At 43.8% G+C, this 20,999-nt stretch overlaps 2 protein-coding genes and 1 long non-coding RNA gene across 12 annotated transcripts in view; 1 reads left to right on the top strand and 2 right to left on the bottom strand.

The window, feature by feature from the left end:
• LOC123503368 overlaps positions 1-12,052 on the bottom strand; it is a 13,470-nt gene extending 1,418 nt beyond the window's left edge. The window contains exons 1-5 of one of the 4 annotated variants that reach the window (XR_006674428.1): positions 11,570-12,052; positions 8,680-8,945; positions 7,319-7,521; positions 2,735-2,812; positions 2,359-2,541 (exon numbers count right to left, since the gene is read on the bottom strand). This is a non-coding gene — a long non-coding RNA (uncharacterized LOC123503368). The remainder of the gene's footprint in view (positions 1-2,358; positions 2,542-2,734; positions 2,813-7,318; positions 7,522-8,679; positions 8,946-11,569) is intronic. The other 3 variants (XR_006674427.1, XR_006674429.1, XR_006674430.1) reach the window with 3 other exon arrangements.
• The window catches only part of LOC123503364 (neurogenic protein big brain-like), a 131,356-nt gene that overhangs the window by 86,533 nt on the left and 23,824 nt on the right, over positions 1-20,999 (top strand). For 3 of the 4 annotated variants that reach the window (XR_006674424.1, XM_045253048.1, XM_045253050.1), the window contains exons 3-4: positions 8,700-8,904; positions 12,412-12,492. Coding sequence is in view for 3 of the 4 variants with exons in the window: in XM_045253048.1 (XP_045108983.1) it covers positions 8,700-8,904; positions 12,412-12,492 (286 nt within the window). In the remaining variant the exon portion in view is untranslated. Of the gene's footprint in view, positions 1-6,783; positions 6,942-8,699; positions 8,905-12,411; positions 12,493-20,999 lie in introns of those variants that run through there. The other variant, XM_045253049.1, reaches the window with a different exon arrangement.
• LOC123503366 (RNA exonuclease 1 homolog) lies at positions 16,723-20,976 on the bottom strand. Of its 4 annotated transcripts, none has more exons than XM_045253055.1 (2): positions 20,899-20,976; positions 16,723-18,208 (listed from the first exon to the last, which is right to left on the bottom strand). In XM_045253055.1, the coding sequence occupies exon 2, from the start codon at positions 18,178-18,180 to the stop codon at positions 17,305-17,307; it is 876 nt and encodes a 291-aa protein (XP_045108990.1). In that variant the 5' UTR covers positions 18,181-18,208; positions 20,899-20,976; the 3' UTR covers positions 16,723-17,304. The 4 variants fall into 4 exon arrangements, with proteins under 4 accessions (XP_045108990.1, XP_045108987.1, XP_045108986.1 ...); XM_045253052.1 differs by lacking the exon at positions 20,899-20,976 and adding an exon at positions 19,683-19,946; XM_045253051.1 differs by lacking the exon at positions 20,899-20,976 and adding an exon at positions 18,652-18,804.

The following is a 20,999-nucleotide window of genomic DNA, read 5'->3' as shown; positions in this document are numbered from 1 at the left end:
CCGCCACAGGGAACTCGTAATGAAGGATTTGTGTTCAATTTTCCGGGATGATATTACTGACTTTTTTTTCCCTAAGTACGAGTATTAGACGTATTTACTTAGTGGATGTAATTTGTAGACCTTTAAGTGTTTATTATTCCATATATTACAAAGTTAATGTAAAGCCACAGCCACTGACAGGTGAACTCTATCTCTCTTGATGGTGTTACTGTTGCATGTCGGAATTGTAATCTAAACTTGTACCACCGGATAGTGTTCAAGATTCCAAGTAAGTCACTAAATATATCATTCTAACCATGTCGGTGTATCAAGACATTTGTTCCAGACTTTTGGCTAACTCTATTTTTCTTTTAGGGAACCACCATTCAAGTGGGCCTTTTTTTTCAATATTTTGTTGCCTTTAGCTGGCTTTTCTCCTACATAAAAAAAAAAGAAAAATTATCTTCAAACATCTTCATCAGGACTTACACTGAGACTCACTAAGAAAAATGAAAACTGAAGCAAATAAAAAAGGATATTACTTATTTTCACGAGTTTTTTCAACACTTCTCCTTCTCACTGCGACTTAAGCAATTAACAGCACCAGTAATAATGCTTTGAATCTTCATATAAACATTACAAGAAGGGACGGAACTGAAAATTTGTACGTAGTTTAACCCCTTCAGTACCATGACGTGTTTTCATATTTATTCTGCTTAATAATTGCCGATTTTATACAGCTTCAGAAACTTATGTGGGGATTGAAATAGTGAAGACTGTGGCCATTAATCATCTGACTCCATAGACCCTTCCTAATGTAAATTAAATCGTCTAATCATACACAAACTCGTGGTAGAAATGCGTCCCAGTACTGAAGAGGTTAAAAATGTAAAGGGGTTATAGAACAAGTAAATATGTCTCAGATGTACCGAATGATCAGGTAAAGGAGAGGCTAGACTAGAGCACAGCCTCGCTCAGTAAAACAAGATTCGGCAGGAGAGTACCGCAGACTTCCCTGAGCAGTCTGGCTGGTGATGTATTTTTCCTCTCAGTACACCAGCGGAAACCTCCATGTTATAACTCCCGGCCTGCAATTTTTCCGCGGACACATAATCAACAAACGCCATCACAGCCTCGCGTCCTCCAATAGTCCCAAAATTCAATCTCACAGACCTTAATTTTCGCACATATTCCTCGTCCCGTAATGGCGCTAATCTCCATGTATCTCGGGCCGAAAGAGGCATCTCTGTCTTCCACTCTAGACTGCCTTTAACATTATGGCTCTCGTATATATCTTCCTATCGTATATTCAGTGCTGTCTGCCTCCTTGCTTCTCTGTCTGCCGCCTTTTCGTCTTCTCTCGGAGTGGTTTTCAGGTCACGATCTCATTTTTTCGTCTCCATCACCACCACTAAGCACAATATTTTTAAATACTTCTGCCATGCATCTCCTCTACTTTAAAAAGGTTTCAGATGAAGTTTCGTGGGTTTTTAAGGGTGTTTTTACTGTTTCAGTGGCATATCAACAAGATTTCTACATTATCAACGTAAGAAACTCTTGAGAACCTTGCTAATCATGTCGGTGTTTGTGGAAAATAGTAGTGGAGAAAGAGCGAAGAGTTTGTGAATACCTAGAAACAGACATATCTCCAGACACCAGCTGCCGATGTGTTGCTGCCTGTAATTGTTAAAGCTAGGGAATTTTCATTAGTGTAGGCCAAAGCCATTTTAGTTCCGCGAATCACGGTTTGGTTGATAGCAATGAGTGATTATGACAGTGATATCAACTGTGGTAGTAGTAGTAGTAGTAGTAGCAGAAGTGATAATGACAAAAAAAATAATAATAACAACAATAACAACATTTTTTTTCATGTTGATGGATTTATGTGGATTAAACCTGATTACATTATACCAATCACACGCCACGTTCAGGGTTGAGGATATCCACATATCTCTTTTGCAACACACACACACACACACACACACACACACACACACACACACACACACACACACACACACACACACACACACACACACACACACACACACACACACACACACACACACACACACACACGTGCGATGTTACAATATATCCAACTACCTTTTTCGCCTTTTATGTCAAGAATGAAATATTACTTCCATGATCGAAAAGCGATAAAGCATTGATACTGTGCCGTGTGTGGTTATTACTGGTGCAGCCGACAATAAATACTGAATGATTAAGTAACTAAATACAAATAAAATTGGAATCGTCTGTTCATTATACGCGAGTTCTATTAGTTGTAATACTTAGTTGTTGTTATTTTTGTTAGTGTCGTTGCTTGCTTCATTATCGCCGAGGTTCAATCTTCTATGTCTAATGGTCATCTCTTACCTCACTGTTGACGTGGGAGTTGAGTTACAAAACCAGAGATGGGCGGGCCGGTGACGCCACATTGGGGTAGGTGTCACAAGGTCCTCGGCTCGGCTCTGGGTGGCGGCGGCGCGACATAAAGGGACTGGAGCATTGCGCAACTAATAGTTTCCTCTTCTTTTTGGAACATATTCTGAAACACCTCTGTGCCACCTCTCTTTTACATTCTGAAGCCTCTTTAAGCTACACGGGTTTCCTAAGGCTGTTTCTAGGGTTATAGTGACAGATTAACTATTCTGTATTATCAACAGGAGAAACACTTCAGAATCTAGTTAACCCTCTCTGTGGCCTTTGAAAATAGCCATGGTAAGTGACCAAAGCGTTTTAGAATACAGACCTTTCATGTACTGGCGTTGATGTCATGCCCTTGCCGTGTGCTGGTGGTTGACTGTGGCACGTAGACATGAAAACTCATCTGGAACAATATTAAAGTCAATTATACTCGCTCGCACTTAATCAGGGTTTAAAATTACACATAGTTAAAGATTGGGGTTTCTAATTCTAGTTGGGAGTCGCTGTCATTTCATCTGAATCCTTCTACATATGTTTGATCCTTTACACTCTAAGTTCCCTTAGTAAATTTCCCATCACGAATATTATATCCACAAAATGTTAGCAAATGTAGCTTTCCATTCGCTTAGGTTTAATTGATTTATCGTTGTGTGTTTGGATGCGGTACATTAGCTTATATTACGTCAGGGGAAGTTATTTTAGCTTATTGTAGGCTAGATTTACTTTAGTTTACTCTAATTTGGTTTATCAAAGTTTGGTTAGGTTAGGTTAAGTGAGGTTAGGTTACGTTTGGTTTCCCTTAGGTTTAGTTTATCTCAAGTCAAAAATTTAACTCTATTAGCGCATAACGGGATGACATATCAGAAAAATTACTTTCGATTAGATTTTTCGTGCGTGAAGTTTGCATAGAAAGAAAGCTAAGCGAGGGAAAAATCGCGTATCAGAAGCAGTAGCAGTAGTGTGTGTGGAGTCCTTTTCCCTCTCCCCTCACTCTGAACGCTATCAATCACTCTTCAGAAGGGTGTCGGTCAAGGTTACTTATCCGCCTGTCTCACACACACACACACACACACACACACACACACACACACACACACACACACACACACACACACACACACACACACACACACCTGGCTGTGTTCTAGGAAAGGGCGTCAGATGAAAGTTAATGAGGGATAGACGGGAGGCTGAAGAGAGAGAGAGAGAGAGAGAGAGAGAGAGAGAGAGAGAGAGAGAGAGAGAGAGAGAGAGAGAGAGAGAGCGTGAAAAGTGAAGGGAAAGAGAATGAGGAGGGGTGAACGGGGAGGGAGAGAGAAGAGAGGGTGAAGAGAGAGAGGGGATAAACAGAACAGGAGGTGAAAGGGAGGGTGAATTTAGAGAAAGGAAGGGGAGATGAGAGAAAAAATTAATAGAGATAAGAGAAGGGAGTGTGAGAAAGAGAGAGAGAAGAGGAGGATAAAGGGATAAGAGAGGGGAGTGAGGAGATGGAGGGAGGAGATAAGAGAGAGTGGTGAGGGAAATGAAGAAAAAAAAGTGAGAGAGAAGAGAATTAAATACCATTAGTGATAAAATTCTCAAGTAATCTCATTATTAATATTCTTTTTGTCATCGGTACGTGTCGAATTATCTGCATCTCATTCTGATTACACTTGACTTTATTTATTTATTTATTTGTATACTTTAATACTTAGAGGCGAGTATCAAAAGCACTCCACTAACTAAATGAAACCTAACCCTTTCAGTAGCTTTCATATTTTGTTTTGCACGGAAGTATATTATCGTTTTCATTTTGCCTTGTAGCTTCTAATCAAACGCACCTGTATTCTCAAACGTAGCTTCATATCAAGACTACTTCCACTTTTCTTTCGTGTTAGTCATTGTCGAGTTCACAAAGATATTTCTCCTCATTCTAGAGATAGTTTAAGATTTAGTATCACTGATCGAAGGGGAAAAAATAGTTAATGCGAATCTGGTTAACCCTTTAAGTACTGGAGCGCTTTACGACCTTGAGTTTTTGGGTATGATTAGACGATTTTGATGACATTAGTAAGGGTCTATGAAGATCAAAAGATTAATGGCCATAGTCTTCTCTATTTGGATCCCTACATGACTTTCTGAATCTGTAAAATTACCAAATAGTATCAAGAATCAATAGGAAAACGTGTCATGGTACTGAAGGGGTTAATCATGTCTGCCTCGGCATATTGTAATCTAACCTAACCCAACAAAGCGCTTCATAATACGAGTCCTGGTGTGTTTCATGCAGGAGTGAAATGCAGGTCTCCATATACTAGAAAAGGCGAAGGTGCAGAGATGGAAATCTTTTACTTGTTTTCCTTTTTTCCCTTTCCATGGTAGAGGAAAATTTATTAGAGTAATTTTTCTTTTTTGTTAATTTCAATCTAACATTTTTCTTCGTTTCGTTTGTTTAGTTATTTATCTCAGTGAGAGAGAGAGAGAGAGAGAGAGAGAGAGAGAGAGAGAGAGAGAGAGAGAGAGAGAGAGAGAGATTATTTCCAACAGAATCTTATGCTTTATTATCCGTATTGATCTCCTTTATTACGTGTGTCAGCCATGCAGGTGTTCCTTCATCATTATATGCCATTATTAGAAGTGTGTGTGTGTGTGTGTGTGTGTGTGTGTGTGTGTGTGTGTGTGTGTGTGTGTGTGTGTGTGTGTGTGTGTGTAATTCACCTCGGTTGCCTGCTGGTCACCCAGCCAGTCTTCCCCATTACGGAGCGAGCTCAGAGCTCATAGACCGATCTTCGGGTAGGACTGAGACCACAACACACTCCACACACCGGGAAAGCGAGGCCTCAACCCCTCGAGTTACATCCTGTACTTATTTACTGCTAGGTGAACAGGGGCTACACATTAAGAGGCTTGCCCATATGTGTGTGTGTGTGTGTGTGTGTGTGTGTGTGTGTGTGAGGCTGGTTGTTCCCGAGAGTAGAAAGGCAAATATTGACTAACGGTGGGTAAAGAATAGATCACATTCTCCTCCTCCTCCTCCTCCTCCTCCTCCTCCTCCTCTTCGTTGCATCATCACCAGGATATGGGGAAGGCGTATAGCGACAAGCCTAAGGGAGAGAGAGAGAGAGAGAGAGAGAGAGAGAGAGAGAGAGAGAGAGAGAGAGAGAGAGAGAGAGAAAGTTGCTATCTTTGCAAGGAAAGGCCACCGGTGTTTTTTAATTAACAGGATATTAAAAAGTTAAAGGGAAAAACATAGTATTTGAGTAGAAGTTGTGTTGTTTGTATGTTTGTTTGTTACTGTACAGTTAGTCGTTCGAAGGAGTAATGCCAAAGTCACTATCGCACCATGTAACCACCGCATCACCATTACCTTTAACATCATTATATGGCTCGTTATTCTCAAACACGTGTGCTTCACCTCCACTATTTCAAAATGTTTTATTTAATTTGACACGAGTTTTGAGGTGTTTTTACGGTTCCAGAGGCAAATTGACAAGATTTCATCATTATTAACTGGAGAAACACACTTGAAAATCCTTCTAATCATCTCTGCGGCCTTGGAAAATAGTCGTGGTGTGGGAGCTAAGCGTTTCTCAATACGGGCCCATATCTCTTACCAAGGCATCTATCCCCATCTCCTTCACCATATCCTTTATTCATGCTCTCCCACCACCCCATCCACACATCGTCCTTGTCTTTTATTCCACCTCCTGCCTGTTCCTTTCCACCACACCGTCTTTCTTCTCCACTCAGGTGTGCAAAGATCGAGTATTTGTGATCGCAAAACATGTCGGGTCATAAATACAGGTGACGTGCGCTCCCCTACACCTGTTTGTCCCTGGTGCAGGTAAGGCTGAGGGTCGAGTGCAGCGGAGCGACTTCTTACGACCCGATTTCAGCTCACACATTGCTTAACGGACCGAAGGAGGAGGAGGAGGAGGAGGAGGAGGAGGAGGAGGAAAAGAAAGAGAAGGAGGCGGAAGAGGAAGAGGAAGAAGGGGAGGATGGGGATCGGGATGGGGCCGTAAGAAGTCTCTGGACTCGCCAATCGCCCAGGTAAAGGAGGATGGGACGGGCGGGGACTAGTGAAGACCTCAGACTTTCCTTCCTTCCCCTTCTACTTTTGCAACACACACTGAACCGCTACCCCATTCCTTCCCTCTGCGGAAGTTGCCAGACCCACCACACATTCGCACTCACTTTCACACACACACACACACACACACACGAGAAAGAGATCTGCAAATGATGCATGATACTGTTGTGTGTGTGTGTGTGTGTGTGTGATGGTGAGTAAGTGTGGGAATATGTGGTTCGGAATAGCATGAACCAGGGAACACGCTTCGGGGCAAAGGTTCATAGGTGACGTGGACAGTATACGTTAACTTGACCGCCACCTGCCACTTGGATTGAATGTATTCACCCAGTGGACCTCGGACAGCTTACCTACTACACCTCATCCCAGGAGAGGCTTGGCGGTGGAACTGGGAACCTGTGTGCTTCAACGTGTGTGTACCGTGCAGAGCCAGAGTTTTGTGGGCTTCCGTGCCGTGCCGGTGAGCTCTGCCTGGTGTGGAGGTGTTAGTGTGCCTGCTCCAATTGACTTCATACTGTGAGCCGTTTTGTACTAGTGGCTTGGGATTAGTGAAGTGCTGGTGAAAAGTTTAGATACCTTTGTCTTTCCTGTGTCTGTGGCTGCCTGGTCTTGACCGGTACTGTCACTGACTAACCTCGTCCTCAACGCTCGTAACGAATCCCCGGAATTTATGCTACGTTCACCACAGCGACCGTCCAGGTAAAATTGTGCAGTGAGGAGTGGGGGATGCAGCAATACAAATACGTGTACTTTTTTCCAGGCGGGAAGGAAAGGGAAGTTGTTTGGGAGGAGGAGGCGGGAATGCCTCAATACAAGGTCACCACTACCTGGGCTCACCTCTCTTTGTCCAGGGGAGTTCCAGGTGGATCGAGGTTCACGTGGGCGATTGAGTGACGTCATTCTCTTCATCCTAAAACAGATGGACTGTTCGCCAGGCTGTAGGTGACCACGGCAAGGGTTCGGGCCTCGCTTCGCCGCCCATGCATGTTGGAGAGCTTGAGTGAATTGTTCATTTGTTTCGTCCCACTTTACCTCGGCAACTTGAAGGAAAAAGGCGATTATTTCAGTATATTGTAGAACTTCTCAAACGTCATTTCAGTTTATTGTTGAGTCATTAGAAAGATTTTAAAGATTAGACAAATTTATTGATAAAGATGATTGGTTGAAATACGTAGACAGAAACAGCACACGCCTGATGGCTTCTTACATCTTCTTCCTTTATTTTCTTATGTTTTTGCGCGTATCTCTATTCCCATTTAATAGGCTGCTGTTGGGTTGTTGGGTTTTTTTTTTAGATTTTCACGGTATTATTGATATTAGTTCTGCCTCATCAGTCCGAGGAAACATAGCCGTGAGAATCCAACTAACCATTTCAGAATCTAAAATTGAAGGGTATCTAAAAACCTCCCATCTTTATCCCCCACCTCCATCACTGCCTCATAACAGTAGCTACAAGAAGGGACACGGAGCACCGCGAAGGAAAATAGGCAGCAGTGCGCGGCATCAGCTTGCCGAACCTTCCCTTGTAAATTTAATATTATTTGTCCCACAAGTTCCCTTCAGCTAAATAGAATAGTCTGGTACTGTACACCAACCATTTTCTTTCTTTGTATGTAAAGGAGGGAACACTTTTAGTTACTCTGGGGCCACTATTGAAATCATCCCTCGCAATATATGAGGTTGAATATTAAAGTTAAAAGCGTAATTCAAATCTCTCCTTATAACCAGAAAGGCTTTTTTCCGGGAAACACATTGTGGTAAGTGTCCAATCATTTCTGAATGGCCCTATACCCTCCTACCGACCTGCCATGGACACAGTATTTGAATTTCTTTTTATTTATTTATATACTTTCGCTTGCTTCTTAATGGTGCTTCGCGTGATGTTGATGTGTACAGGAGCAAGGTAGATACTCACTCCGGTAATGTCGTTTTGTACCGAGAAGTGCGTCGCCTGTTGAGAAAACTGTAAAGTTGTGACATGGTTATCTTCACGTCCTCCACGCCACAGGATTCCACGTCAGGAATGATTCATGTACAGGAAATGATAAACTTTGACTCACGTTTGTCATGCTTTGGTCTGCTATGTTTGTTTTCCTCTCTACCTTACATTATATCCTCGCATATCACTTTTTACGCTGTAGAATACTACTATTATAAAGATGATTTAAAATGGGAAGTTACATTTTAACCTCACTCACTGTATGTCTTTCTCCTTCAGGGCGACGTCATCTGGCTACACGGGTGACCTGGGAGCCACCTCGGTGTCACAAGTCATCACCCAGTGGCAAGGTCTGGGTCTGGAGTTTCTCTTAACCTTCGTGGTGGTCTTCGTGTTCTTTTCTTCCGTCAATCCCTACCGCAGGAGCTTCGGAAACCCCTCCGTCGTGATTGGGTTCGCCTACATGGCCTGCACGCTCGTAGGGGTGAGTAAAGGCGTGCTGGTCCCCAAGATTCTTCTTTTCTCCTGTAGAAGTAGCTTTGTGGTAGATGCTGTTACTACTACTACTACTACAGTTTGCTATTTCTGTTACTATTTTACTACTACTACTACTACTACTACTACTACTACTACTACTACTACTACTACTACTACTACTACTACTACTACTACTACTACTACTACTACTACTACTACTACTACTACTACTACTACTACTACTACTACTACTACTACTACTACTACTACTAGAGATGCACCGATACCAAAATTTTGGCCGATTCCGATACCGATTCCGATACCACCTAATTGGGCCGATACCGATACCGATACTACTACTTCTAGTGATTTACTGCACTGGACACTAGGATGAGTTGGTGGACGGCGAGCGTTATCAGATGGGAGGCTTTGTTTTGGGGGATGTTGTAAGTCCTTCTGAGAACGTTTGTGAAATCGGAGCAATTCTAGAAGCTTTTTGAAGCCATTTGCAAAGGTAAATTACTCAGTAATTGGGATGAATATCTTCTCAGTCTTCTGATTCTTGTCAATTATTTTAAATTCTTACTTCTTACTCCTTTATCGACAATTTGGTCTTGTACATTTTCATTATTAATTTCATTGACGATATTTTGACGATCAAAAATATTTTTAAATTTATTAAAATTGTAAAACGGAAAATATTAGCAAAAGAAACTCATTTTGTTGTGTATGTTTCTCTGTAATTAAATCTGATATCCTTTGATATTAATTCATTAGACATTAGTAGACCAATTCAGAAAAATGAGCTTTCACCTAATCTTTTCAATTAAATAGAAAAAAGTTTAGTTTATTCTAAATTTCTAGTGTATTGCTATGATCTTAAATAATTAATATGCAACAAATTATACACAATGCACATGATTACAAAACAGAATCGTTACTTTCTTAGTTATGGAATTTTTACATCCTTAGGTTAACACAAGTAACTCAAAAATTAAACTTGCATTAAAATTAATATACATATATAATTCGAGCTTCCACCTATTCCAGTATGATATCTTGGAAAAGGCTACCACTAGCACTTAATTATAAATCAAATAAGAATATGCTGTTATTTACAATAATGCTAAATGCCTAACTAACTATATATATATATATATATATATATATATATATATATATATATATATATATATATATATATATATATATATATATAAATCATTTTGTTGGATTCTCAATATCTGAAGTTTGACATTCTTAGATTATAATTAAAAAACATAAGCTTTTCACCTGTGTGAACTTTGTGTAGGTGGAGGAGCAGCGTCTGACTAAGAGACAGTGAGAATGCGTGGTGACTCATGACCGACCGTGTGACAGGATGCCGGAGTTCAGCCTATATGCGTTTCATACACGTCCAATTTAGAGGTTGTGGCTTATTACCACAGAAAACAGTATTTCATGATATACGGTAATCACCACGGAAACTTAATACGCCGTATTATATTAATTTGGTATCATCAATATCTTATATCGAATATATCACTAAGTAGTAAATTCCTTTTAGGTATCGGAAGTATCGGCATAAAATAAGCCGATACCGATACCCAAAATGGGCCGATACCGCTGATTCCGATACCGATACCGATGCATCACTACTACTACTACTACTACTACTACTACTACTACTACTACTACTACTACTACTACTACTGCTGCTGCTGCTACCACTACCTGCTACTGCACTGCACTGCTGGCACTGCACCACTGCTGCTGCACCACCACCACTGCACCACTGCTGCCACCACCACCACCACCACCACCACCACCACCACCACCACCACCACCACCACCACCACCACCACCACCACCACCACCACCACCACCACCACCACCACCACCACCCACCACCACCACCACCACCACCCACCACCACCACCACCACCACCACCACCACCACCACCACCACCACCACCACTGCCACCACCACCACCACCACCACCACCACCACCACCACCACCACCACCACCACCACCACCACCACCACCACCACCACCACCACCACCACCACCACCACCACCACCACCACCACCACCACCACCACCACCACCACCACCACCACCACCACCACCACCACCACCACCACCACCACCACCACCACCACCACCACCACCACCACCACCACCACCACCACCACCACCACCACCACCACCACCACCACTGCTGCACTGCACCACTGCTGCTGCCACCACCACCACCACCACCACCACCACCACCACTGCTGCCACCACTGCACCACTGCTGCTGCTGCACCACCACCACCACTGCTGCTGCTGCTGCTGCTGCTGCTGCTACTGCTGCTGCTGCTGCTGCTGCTGCTGCTGCTGCTACTACTACTGCTGCTACTGCTGCTACTGCTGCTACTGCTGCTGCTGCTGAACTTCATCAAGGTCGAAAAGCCATAGCAGTCAAGGGATTATTGATCATTATAGCAATTGACACACACCCCTTATGGCACAAGATTTTCTCCCTTGCAGTATTGTGTGATCGTCGGTACTGCAACACAAGTGCCACGATTACCGGGAATCTCATATAGCCGAGCGTTGCATTCAGTAGTTTCACATGTTATAACACCAGAAAACTTGCACCATGAGATTACACTCCCTACTCACGTTTCCGGGATCTGCTGAATACTGTGCGTGTCGTCTGCTGTTGAACGCTTTATCTAAACATTGACGATAGCACAGGTTCCCGTCCCCAGATTTGAAACACTTCAGGCTCTCATTAGTAATGTTTTCAAGGGTTGCTGATATGATTAGTCAGGTGGTGTTGTTTTTTGTTTTTGTTTTTCCTTCCATTGATGACGCAGAATTCTACCACTTGAGAATTTGCTGTAACTTCCACCTGAATCTGTTAAAAGTGTTGGTAGTAAGACGCCAATGCGTTTGTGGAAGCGGGTCTTAGTCTCACAGCAACAACTTCCCTCTGCCTCACTGCCGCTCTAGTCACTGTTGCCAAAGACAGTCGCTGACACGCACCAGAGCCAAGGCCACTAACGCGAGACCTCAGTGTTTTACCACCACCAAAGTGCTACACTGACACTTTGGCGGTGTAAACAATCTCACTGTGTCTACGCCATTGCCTTTATCGTCAACACCTCAGTCCCTCCCTCTTCACCCCTGGGTCACGAGAATCAACTTATGTCCCCTGTGTTTTATCTCTATAGTGCTGCATTGACAGTCTAGTGGCACAAACATCACCCTCACGACCCTCTAAACACCATCACTATCTTCGCTCCTGCAATTATTTTGTTCTTACTTATCTCTTGTGTATTTCCTTCCTTTACCCTCTATTAATAAAACTGGTTGTTCATTTTCTGGAGGTCTCGCGTTTGTTAATAATACTGATACTGAGAAAATGCTAAGAGAAAGACCTGTTAGTTTTGTTAGTTTTCCTTTTGATTTTTTCCAATGTGTAGAGATTTGAATGTACGCCTGTTTGTCTTTCGTTGCAGCTCCCCCTCACTGGTGCCTCCATGAACCCAGCACGCTCCCTCGGGCCAGCCTTCGTCAAGAACAAGTGGGACGCTCATTGGGTAAGTTGACATTCTTCAAAACGACAACAGCAACAACAACAACAACAGCAGCAGCATCAGCATCGTCTGTCATTACCACCACCACCATTACGATTTTTCCTCACTTTTTATTCTAGATTGTTTAGATTCACACACACACACACACACACACACACACACACACACACACACACACACACACACACACACACACACACACACACACACACAGTAGATATACTTTTCCTACTTTAGTCTCTCTCTCTCTCTCTCTCTCTCTCTCTCTCTCTCTCTCTCTCTCTCTCTCTCTCTCTCTCTCTCTCTCTCTCTCTCTCTCTCTCTCTCTCTCTCTCATATATATATATATATATATATATATATATATATATATATATATATCATCATCTCTTATAATGCCTTTTTTTTTTTACTCTTTAATTTTCCTTTCATTACTTCTTTATTGTATTACCGATTCTCACGAAGTAACGACGGGGAAGCGAGTATAATACAGAAAGAAGACAAAATTTGAGCACACGGCACACGTATGGTTCAGGTATGTCAGTTTATCATGAAGGGTAGTGGTTTCAACCGCTTTACTGAGAAACTCGGTCACTGGGGATATCTTACGGGATGTTCCTTGATAAATCCTGATGTCAGTGACTGTCTGTAAACCGGAGAGAGAGAGAGAGAGAGAGAGAGAGAGAGAGAGAGAGAATAATGTAGCAGTGAGGCAGCGCGTTGTTCCTCACTTGTTCTTGAGTGTAACATATTTCCCCAAGCGAACGTCCCCTGACTTATTCCCCCTCTGAATATTTCCCTCTCCTGGCATTTTCTTCGCCATTGCGTATATATTTAACTGTCAGCTTAAGCCGTTAGTGTTTCGTTATCACAGGTCAGTTCTTTCTTACTCCGACGGGAAGGAAATTATCTTTTATGAAATCCTGTTCTGTGGAGGATTCTGTTAGGTGGGAAATGTCAGGAGGGAGAAATGTCGTGTGGGAATATGAACGTAACAATTTGTCTCTGCAGCACAGTGTATCTTTTGCCGTCGTTTCTCCCCGGGAAACGCTTCACCGTCTTTGTAACACGCGAGGCTAAACTGTTATAGGGATAATTGCCACACTTCTCATAAATGACAGATCATCCTGAAGTATTGCGCGAACATTCACTGCTGTTAATCTGCGCTGGCACTCACCCCTCGTCAGGCTGCAGCTCCAGGAAGTGGAGATAAAGTTGTACTGAATGTGTACCGGGGGAATAGAGACGCAATCGCATCCCAGCGTGTTGAATGTCTGGCAAAATGTAACGTGTTCAGCACCATGGGGACCTTTATTTGGAAGGCGTCCGTAAATGTCGGAGCATCAGTTGGCAGTGATTCCTTGGGTGGTAAAGGATGTTGTGTCCGAGTCACATATTGCACAATATTCTTTTATCAGCTCCTATAACTGATGTTATGTTAGCGGCTCAAACCTAAAAGTTCAGGGCAGGAAACGCTCCCCCATCACATCTCTACTGCACCACGCACCGCAGGATGCCCAGACTACTTGAGGTGTTCAGGAAATTTGTACTTAGGTCATCAGCACCGTCCAGTGGCACCAGAAAGTTTTGAACACACACACACACACACACACACACACACACACACACACACACACACACACACACACACACACACACACACACACACACACACACACACACACACACACACACACACACACACACACACACACACACACACACACACACACACACATTATGACCGTTTTTCATTGAAACCTTGTAAGAGCGCAACACTATGAAGGACCTACATATTGATATCAAAGGTAAACCCAGCATGGAAATGTAAAGTTTGCAAAGGTTTATTGCAGAGCAAATAACATAATGTAAAAGTTGACACTCCAAACCATTAACTACTAAATAAGGAAGGATGTTGATGTCAAGCGGAGCACAACAACTTTGTAATTAGACCATTGAGACGGGTGTGGAGGAGGCGGCCCTGGCATCACAATTGGCACTGCTTGCTCTGGCGTGAGGTAGTGTGTTGCTTCGTTGCTAAACTGCTTAGTGCCTCCGAGCACGTCATTACGCCACAGATCACCCCGGCGGCTCTCCATGCTCACATCAGTCAAAAGTTAGCCATGTGCAAAAATAAGCGCGTTGGCAGCCGCTAGGGGCGTGTGACCTCCAGTAAGCGTAGTCAACCAGTTCCTTGACCGCGCCTTCTGATAATAAATAATAACAGGATAGTCTTACTCAGCTCCACTCTCCAACCTTGCTCTTCACATGCTGACGCTCCTCACCCTGAGCGCCTCGCCACAGGCCGGCAGGAAGAGACGGAAAAAACGAATGATGCGTAAAAGCAGAGGGTAGGAGCGAGGGGGATCAGGACGAGGAAATGAACTGATTAATAATACGACGAACTCCTCCTGTATAGCATATATCCGAAGAGCTCTCTCTCTCTCTCTCTCTCTCTCTCTCTCTCTCTCTCTCTCTCTCTCTCTCTCTCTCTCTCTCTCTCTCTCTCTCTCTGTAATGGTGTCATGTTCTCTGAGGACCACCTGTTGCGTGGCCCTCTCCTCTTCCTACAGTGGGACATGAGCGGAAGGGGGCGGGGAGCGGGCGGAGTGAGGCGGGAAAGGAGAGTCAGGAATCGAGTGTTGAGTTTGTTCATCTCGAGTGGCCGGGAGCGATGACTGGGACAAAGGAGCGGCGGTGGTGGAGGCGCTGAGAGGAGGGTGGGGACCGTCATGTAGTTTTCATGTGCGAAGATGAACTTTTATTGTACAAAGTGGCCACTTTTCTTTCTTTTCTTTCTTTCTTTATTTATTTATTTATTACCTTGAGTCTTGAGCGCCTCATTGACACTGAACGGTGATGTCAAACTAATTGATTTATACTGAAATGAATGGTGGTCTACTAATGTTTTAAGAGGTGGCTTCATCATGAGTAACTATACGTGTGTTTGGTGAGTTTGCTTTTCTCAAAGGGTATTAAGGATTATCAACTACAGCAGACCATTATTTGTATATTGGCCAGTCTGACTTTAGTATTTTATTCTACACTCGGAGAAAACTTATGGAAGAGAAGGCAAGTTCATTCTGCGTCTTTAGTGTAATATTTGGCTGAGAAGGAATAGATAATGGTGGTGTATTGTGCATATAGTGAGAGACACAACGAAGGCTAAAAGGTTATGCGGCATAATTACCATCACCTGGATAATTATCACACTATGACAGCAGATGCCTTAGTTGCCTTATCTTAGCGGCCCTCTCCACCACCACCACCAGCAACCGCCACCACCACCACCACCACCACCACCATCACAGCAGGCCCAGGGGCGCCACACACCTCTCATTAAATAGTAATACATATCCTCGCATCCAGGCAGACCCGACGCTTCTCCTCTCACTCCACTAGTCGTTTTCCTCCGCTAATGACCCACTCCAAGCCCATCTTCACCCCCGCTCCATTACCGCGCCGCTACCTACCGTCTGGCTGGCTGCTCCCGTTCGTCTGGAGTGGAAGAGTGGGACGAAAGACTCCTCCTCTCCTCCAGCAGTTCTCCAGCTTGGGGAAGTCGATACATAAGGCTGTTACGTGGAGTGAGAGAGACATTAATTGAATTCTTTCGCTGTCGCCTGTCATGGGTTTGAGTGACGCTTCCATTCTTGAGTGGGTAGGAATAACGTGGCAGAATTCTCCATTTGCTTCGGTTGATTTACTGCATGAAGCCTCTCATTGTTGTTGTCTTGCTGTGTTGGCGAAGGAGTGACGGGGAAGGAAGGGAAAGATCGAAGTTCATCGAGGCTGAGGTGAGGTGACCCAGGCTGAGGGAAGAATAGTGTGGTGGTGTTGAGCAAATGATTAAATGACTAGATGACGCAGTGTGTGTGTGAGAGAGAGAGAGAGAGAGAGAGAGAGAGAGAGAGAGAGAGATGAGAGAGAGTGTGTGTGAGAGAGAGAGAGAGAGAGAGAGAGAGAGAGAGAGAGAGAGAGAGAGAGAGAGAGAGAGAGAGAGAGAGAGAGAAATGCAAATATTGTCAAGTCCTCGGTGTCTAATTTCTTTATTTCCTTGGTTGTCTGTGCAGAGGTGTCATACTAGTGATGGTTGTGAAGAGATAGAGGTATATGCTTCATACACGGTTGGATGTACTAAACGTCATCGGAGGTGCATGGAAACCGGCCTGCTCCCCCTCCCCCCCATTCTCTCTCTCTCTCTCTCTCTCTCTGTAAAGTGATTCGAAATGACTCAAGTATATATTTTATTCCATTACATTTTATTTTTTAGAATCCTGTAACATTGATTATACTAGTGTTAAGGCACAAAATCACAGCTTTCAGACATATGAAGCTCAAAATTGTTTATGTGAAGTAATCTCTTATCCTCCACCTCGTTTCCTTTCTTAGAATGTCACCACATCCACGTGATGCAAGTATGTTTTGGTTGTTTCATGAAGTGCACCATACTTTCTTTGGGGTTAGAACAATTATTGGAGGCCGTCATAACTATTTGAAAGCTATTAGCCTAATGATATGAATAATAACAACAATTGTCTTTTAGTAAATGATGAAGAGGATATGTATTTTTGTCGGTGATATCATAATAAATCTGACAAGGTATTACGTAATGTTGGTAAAGGGATGATACACGAACAGGTCCCAAACGTGTGATGTTAGTGACTCCACCCCGTGACCTTGATGTGGCATGACACATACATTCTGAACACAGGAAGTTGTAAATCATCACCATACTGTGTCGGAATAAGAATGTACAGTAATGCGCATGACCGCACCTCACCTCAGCAGCGATTTTCCTAGTATGAAATTCACTTAGGGAGACGCGGTGAAGCCACACTTTAGGCGCGCCAGCATCATGGTGGCCACGGCATCCTCGCGGCATTTGAGGCCTTCGTTCACCAACAGGTGGGGGAGATGTCTCTGTTTCAGGAAGCGTAGTGGATTTTTTGCTGGCAAACCCTTAGGATGCGGGTAGAGATAGATTGTATCCACAACACGCCCATGAAAGAGTTGCAGACGAAGAAGGTCGTTGTGCAGGCCGTGGCCAACCAGAATGGTGTGTGTACCCACGAGAGACATCAGCTTGGTGTGGACATCTTCCAACTTGGTGGTCACGTCGCGGAACTTGTCTGAGGTGAGGCTTGAGAAGATAGTGTTGTAGTCGATGATACGACCCTCGGGCAGCACCAGCGTCTCGTACACCACTTTGCATTGGTGGTCAACCACTGTGATGGCCGCTATTTCCATCCCACGCGTGGTCGACACCATCTCGCAGTCTAGTGCAAAAACAGAGGTCGAGCTGACGTCACTGTCACTGGTGTCGATGAATCCCTTCAGGTTGTCAGGATCTATATTTGAAGTGACGTGCAGCGGCGAGGTTTTGCAGGTTTTCCCGTAGGTACTTCGGCCGCAGCACCCATAAATGCCATTCTTGGCTCGCCACAGGTGCCACCTGCACTCCTCTTTCACCACAGGGTACCCACTGCTGTCAACCTCGTAGGTCTTTTTGCATCTCTCACAAATCCTTTTTCTAAGACTGGGTTGTGCTGTCCAGAATGTGTCTGGGTGAACGCGGACCCGCGCTTTGCCTGGAAGGTTGCTTGGACGAGGAAAGCCATGATGGAACAACTGCGCCTCGGACAGTGCGCGTCGGTTCAGGCGAGCGTACAGCTGACTAAGTTCAGACATGGAAGCGGCTGGTTCACCAGTTACCGATCTACCAAGTGGAAAAAAGTATATATATATATATTGTATGAATGGATGGATATGTATATGATAACAAAAGTTGTTTATATATATATATATATATATATATATATATATATATATATATATATATATATATATATATATATATATATTACATAGTTATTTTTCTTATCTCTATTTATCAATTGTTTGTGTTCGTTGGGGAGATTAGGGTTAGCCTACAATAATGTATGAAAAACACACTGCAACATAAACCTACACACACACACACACACACACACACACACACACACACACACACACACACACACGTTCAAGTCACTACTGATGACCCGTGATGCAAGGCTGAGCAGTGTTGATTGTGGCCAAGTAATCTGAGCCAGCACATCTGAAGGGTCTCGGTGATAGCTCGTGATGTGTCTATAAGGAACAGTGTGATCACTGCTTTACCTTTTCATGATCAACGAATTCCGTCTTGCTCTGAAGCTAAGATTTTTCTTCCTCTGCGGGTGACTGCCAGTGACAGACTGACGCAGCCTAGGATCCGAAGGGATGTCGCTATCTACTACAGACGCGTTTTTGTTGTGACACGTATTGTACGCGTTAACCGTCACGTGCGCCGAGAAGCGGAGCGACTAGAAGTCACTATATGGTCATAGACGTGTTTCTAACGTGTATCCAGTAACAAAGTAGTTACTACGCAGAAGTGATTGTCATTTCCTCTAATTGTTGTGCTAATAAGTGTGTGTATGTGTACACCGTGTTATATTTTATTGTGCCTGAATTATAATCTACCTATTCGTATTTATTTATTGTTTGTGTTTGTTTGGGAGGTATTGGAATTAGGCTACAATAATGTATGAGTTGAAACATGCAGTGTGTGTGTGTGTGTGTGTGTGTGTGTGTGTGTGTGTGTGTGTGCGAATTATTTTAGCGCTGCACATTATGGAACATGCAGTATACCACATCATTTGAAAGCTATTGTCTTGAAGTTACATAAGAAAATACTCGACACCACCTAAAAGTTAAAAGTCGGACAGTTTTAGCTTGTCGAAAAGTTTGTGTTTAATATCAGTAGATCCAAAAAGATGCAAGTCTCATGACGCCAGCGGTTGTGACTCATAAGGGGATAACTGTAGACAGTGGTAGGACGTCCGTGAATGACTTCGGGGTAAGTGGTGCCCTTTAGTGAATCTCCCAGGGGATGTGGCAGGTGCTAGCAGGAGAGAGGGATGAGGAGGGAAGAAAGAGCTGGGAAGTATCCCCCTCCAGTACATTAATCACCACTTTTTCGCTATCTTCAGCCCTCATTTTACTTCCTGTCTCGCAACTGAAGCGCTTTTGATATTTTTGTATATCCCCACTTTTTCGCTATCTTCAGCCCTCATTTTACTTCCTGTCTCGCAACTGAAGCGCTTTTGATATGGTGGGTCAACGATACAGCATTATAATGTGTCGCTTACGTACGTGCCGTGGCTTACTTGTACTATTTTTCCCTCATGATGCGGCTGAGAATGCTGCGGACGGGGTGGTCGCATTAACTCCTCCCTCCCTCGGGGATTCCCCACTCACGGCGCCAGTGGTGCGGTGAAGATCGAGTGTCGTTGTGGCGAGGAAGCCAGAACTTCCTTCTCCCTCCAGCGAGCGACCCTTCCTTGTGATTTGCTGTTATTCACCGACTCAATAGCTGCACTTGTGTCCCCTCGCCCGGCCTTTGTTCCCTTGGTCCTCCCCTCCGCGACAATCCCGTCACCTCCTCCCCTCGTGCCCCTCAGCCTCACCCCTTGCACACTGTAGTCGCAGTTGCCAGTGATGGATTGATCGTGAAGTAAAGCCCCCTGGGATACAAGTGTTTTCAATGACGACGATTACGTTTTATTCATTGTTATCTCGCTTCTCATGGCTTACGTTTCATATGGTTTCCTCTCTCTCTCTCTCTCTCTCTCTCTCTCTCTCTCTCTCTCTCTCTCTCTCTCTCTCTCTCTCTCTCTCTGTGTGTGTGTGTGTGTGTGTGTGTGTGTGTGTGTGTGATATGCACAGTTAGTAGATGTATTAACTCGTGATACTGCGTTTTAATACTGCTATGATTAGCAACAGAGGAAACCATAAATACTACACTGGACTACCTCCTCAGTAGTATCATTTCATCTAGCGCTCAGTGCATGGGTGTGTGTGTGCACTCTTACCTACCAGCAGAGGAATGCTTACTACGATTCGTTGGCATAATAAACATATATACAATTTGGATATGTTAATCATGGAATTGTTATTATTTTCTAAGTTGCAGTGTATTCATACTGTCTTCCATTAGTCAAGACTGATACCAACTTTGTCTCGTGGATCATTGCACCTTGCAGTTTTAGTGAACATGAGAATGATTGCGACCGTAAGGCACCGTATAGGGTTTGCATGATGTAAATCCCTGATCCACGAACATTACCAGCTGAATTAATAATGGTTTACATGTAGTTAAGAAAAACTACATCATACTCCAGTGAACACGAGGCACGAATATAATTTACAACGAAATGTCAGTAAATTATCGTTTCGGTGTAACAAGAGCACAGTTAGTAATCATACAATCGTGGTGGTGAATGGCACTGTCCATTGTGGGTTGGTTATGTTGGTTGGTGTTGGACACTGGCGTGGTATGAGTGAGGTACAAAAGGATGCCATGTGGTAGGAAGGGAGACTAACCTGTGTGCACCCGCCTGACGCGCTGACTTCCAGATTGTCAGGCAGCAGAGAGAGAGAGAATGGGGGTAGGGGGTTAAGGCTGACTCGTAGTTCTGAATCGG

The sequence above is a fragment of the Portunus trituberculatus genome, chromosome 14 (assembly GCF_017591435.1).
Source record: "Portunus trituberculatus isolate SZX2019 chromosome 14, ASM1759143v1, whole genome shotgun sequence".
In the NCBI taxonomy this organism is placed as follows: Eukaryota; Metazoa; Arthropoda; class Malacostraca; order Decapoda; family Portunidae; genus Portunus; species Portunus trituberculatus.
This window is presented reverse-complemented; position numbering and strand designations above follow the sequence as displayed.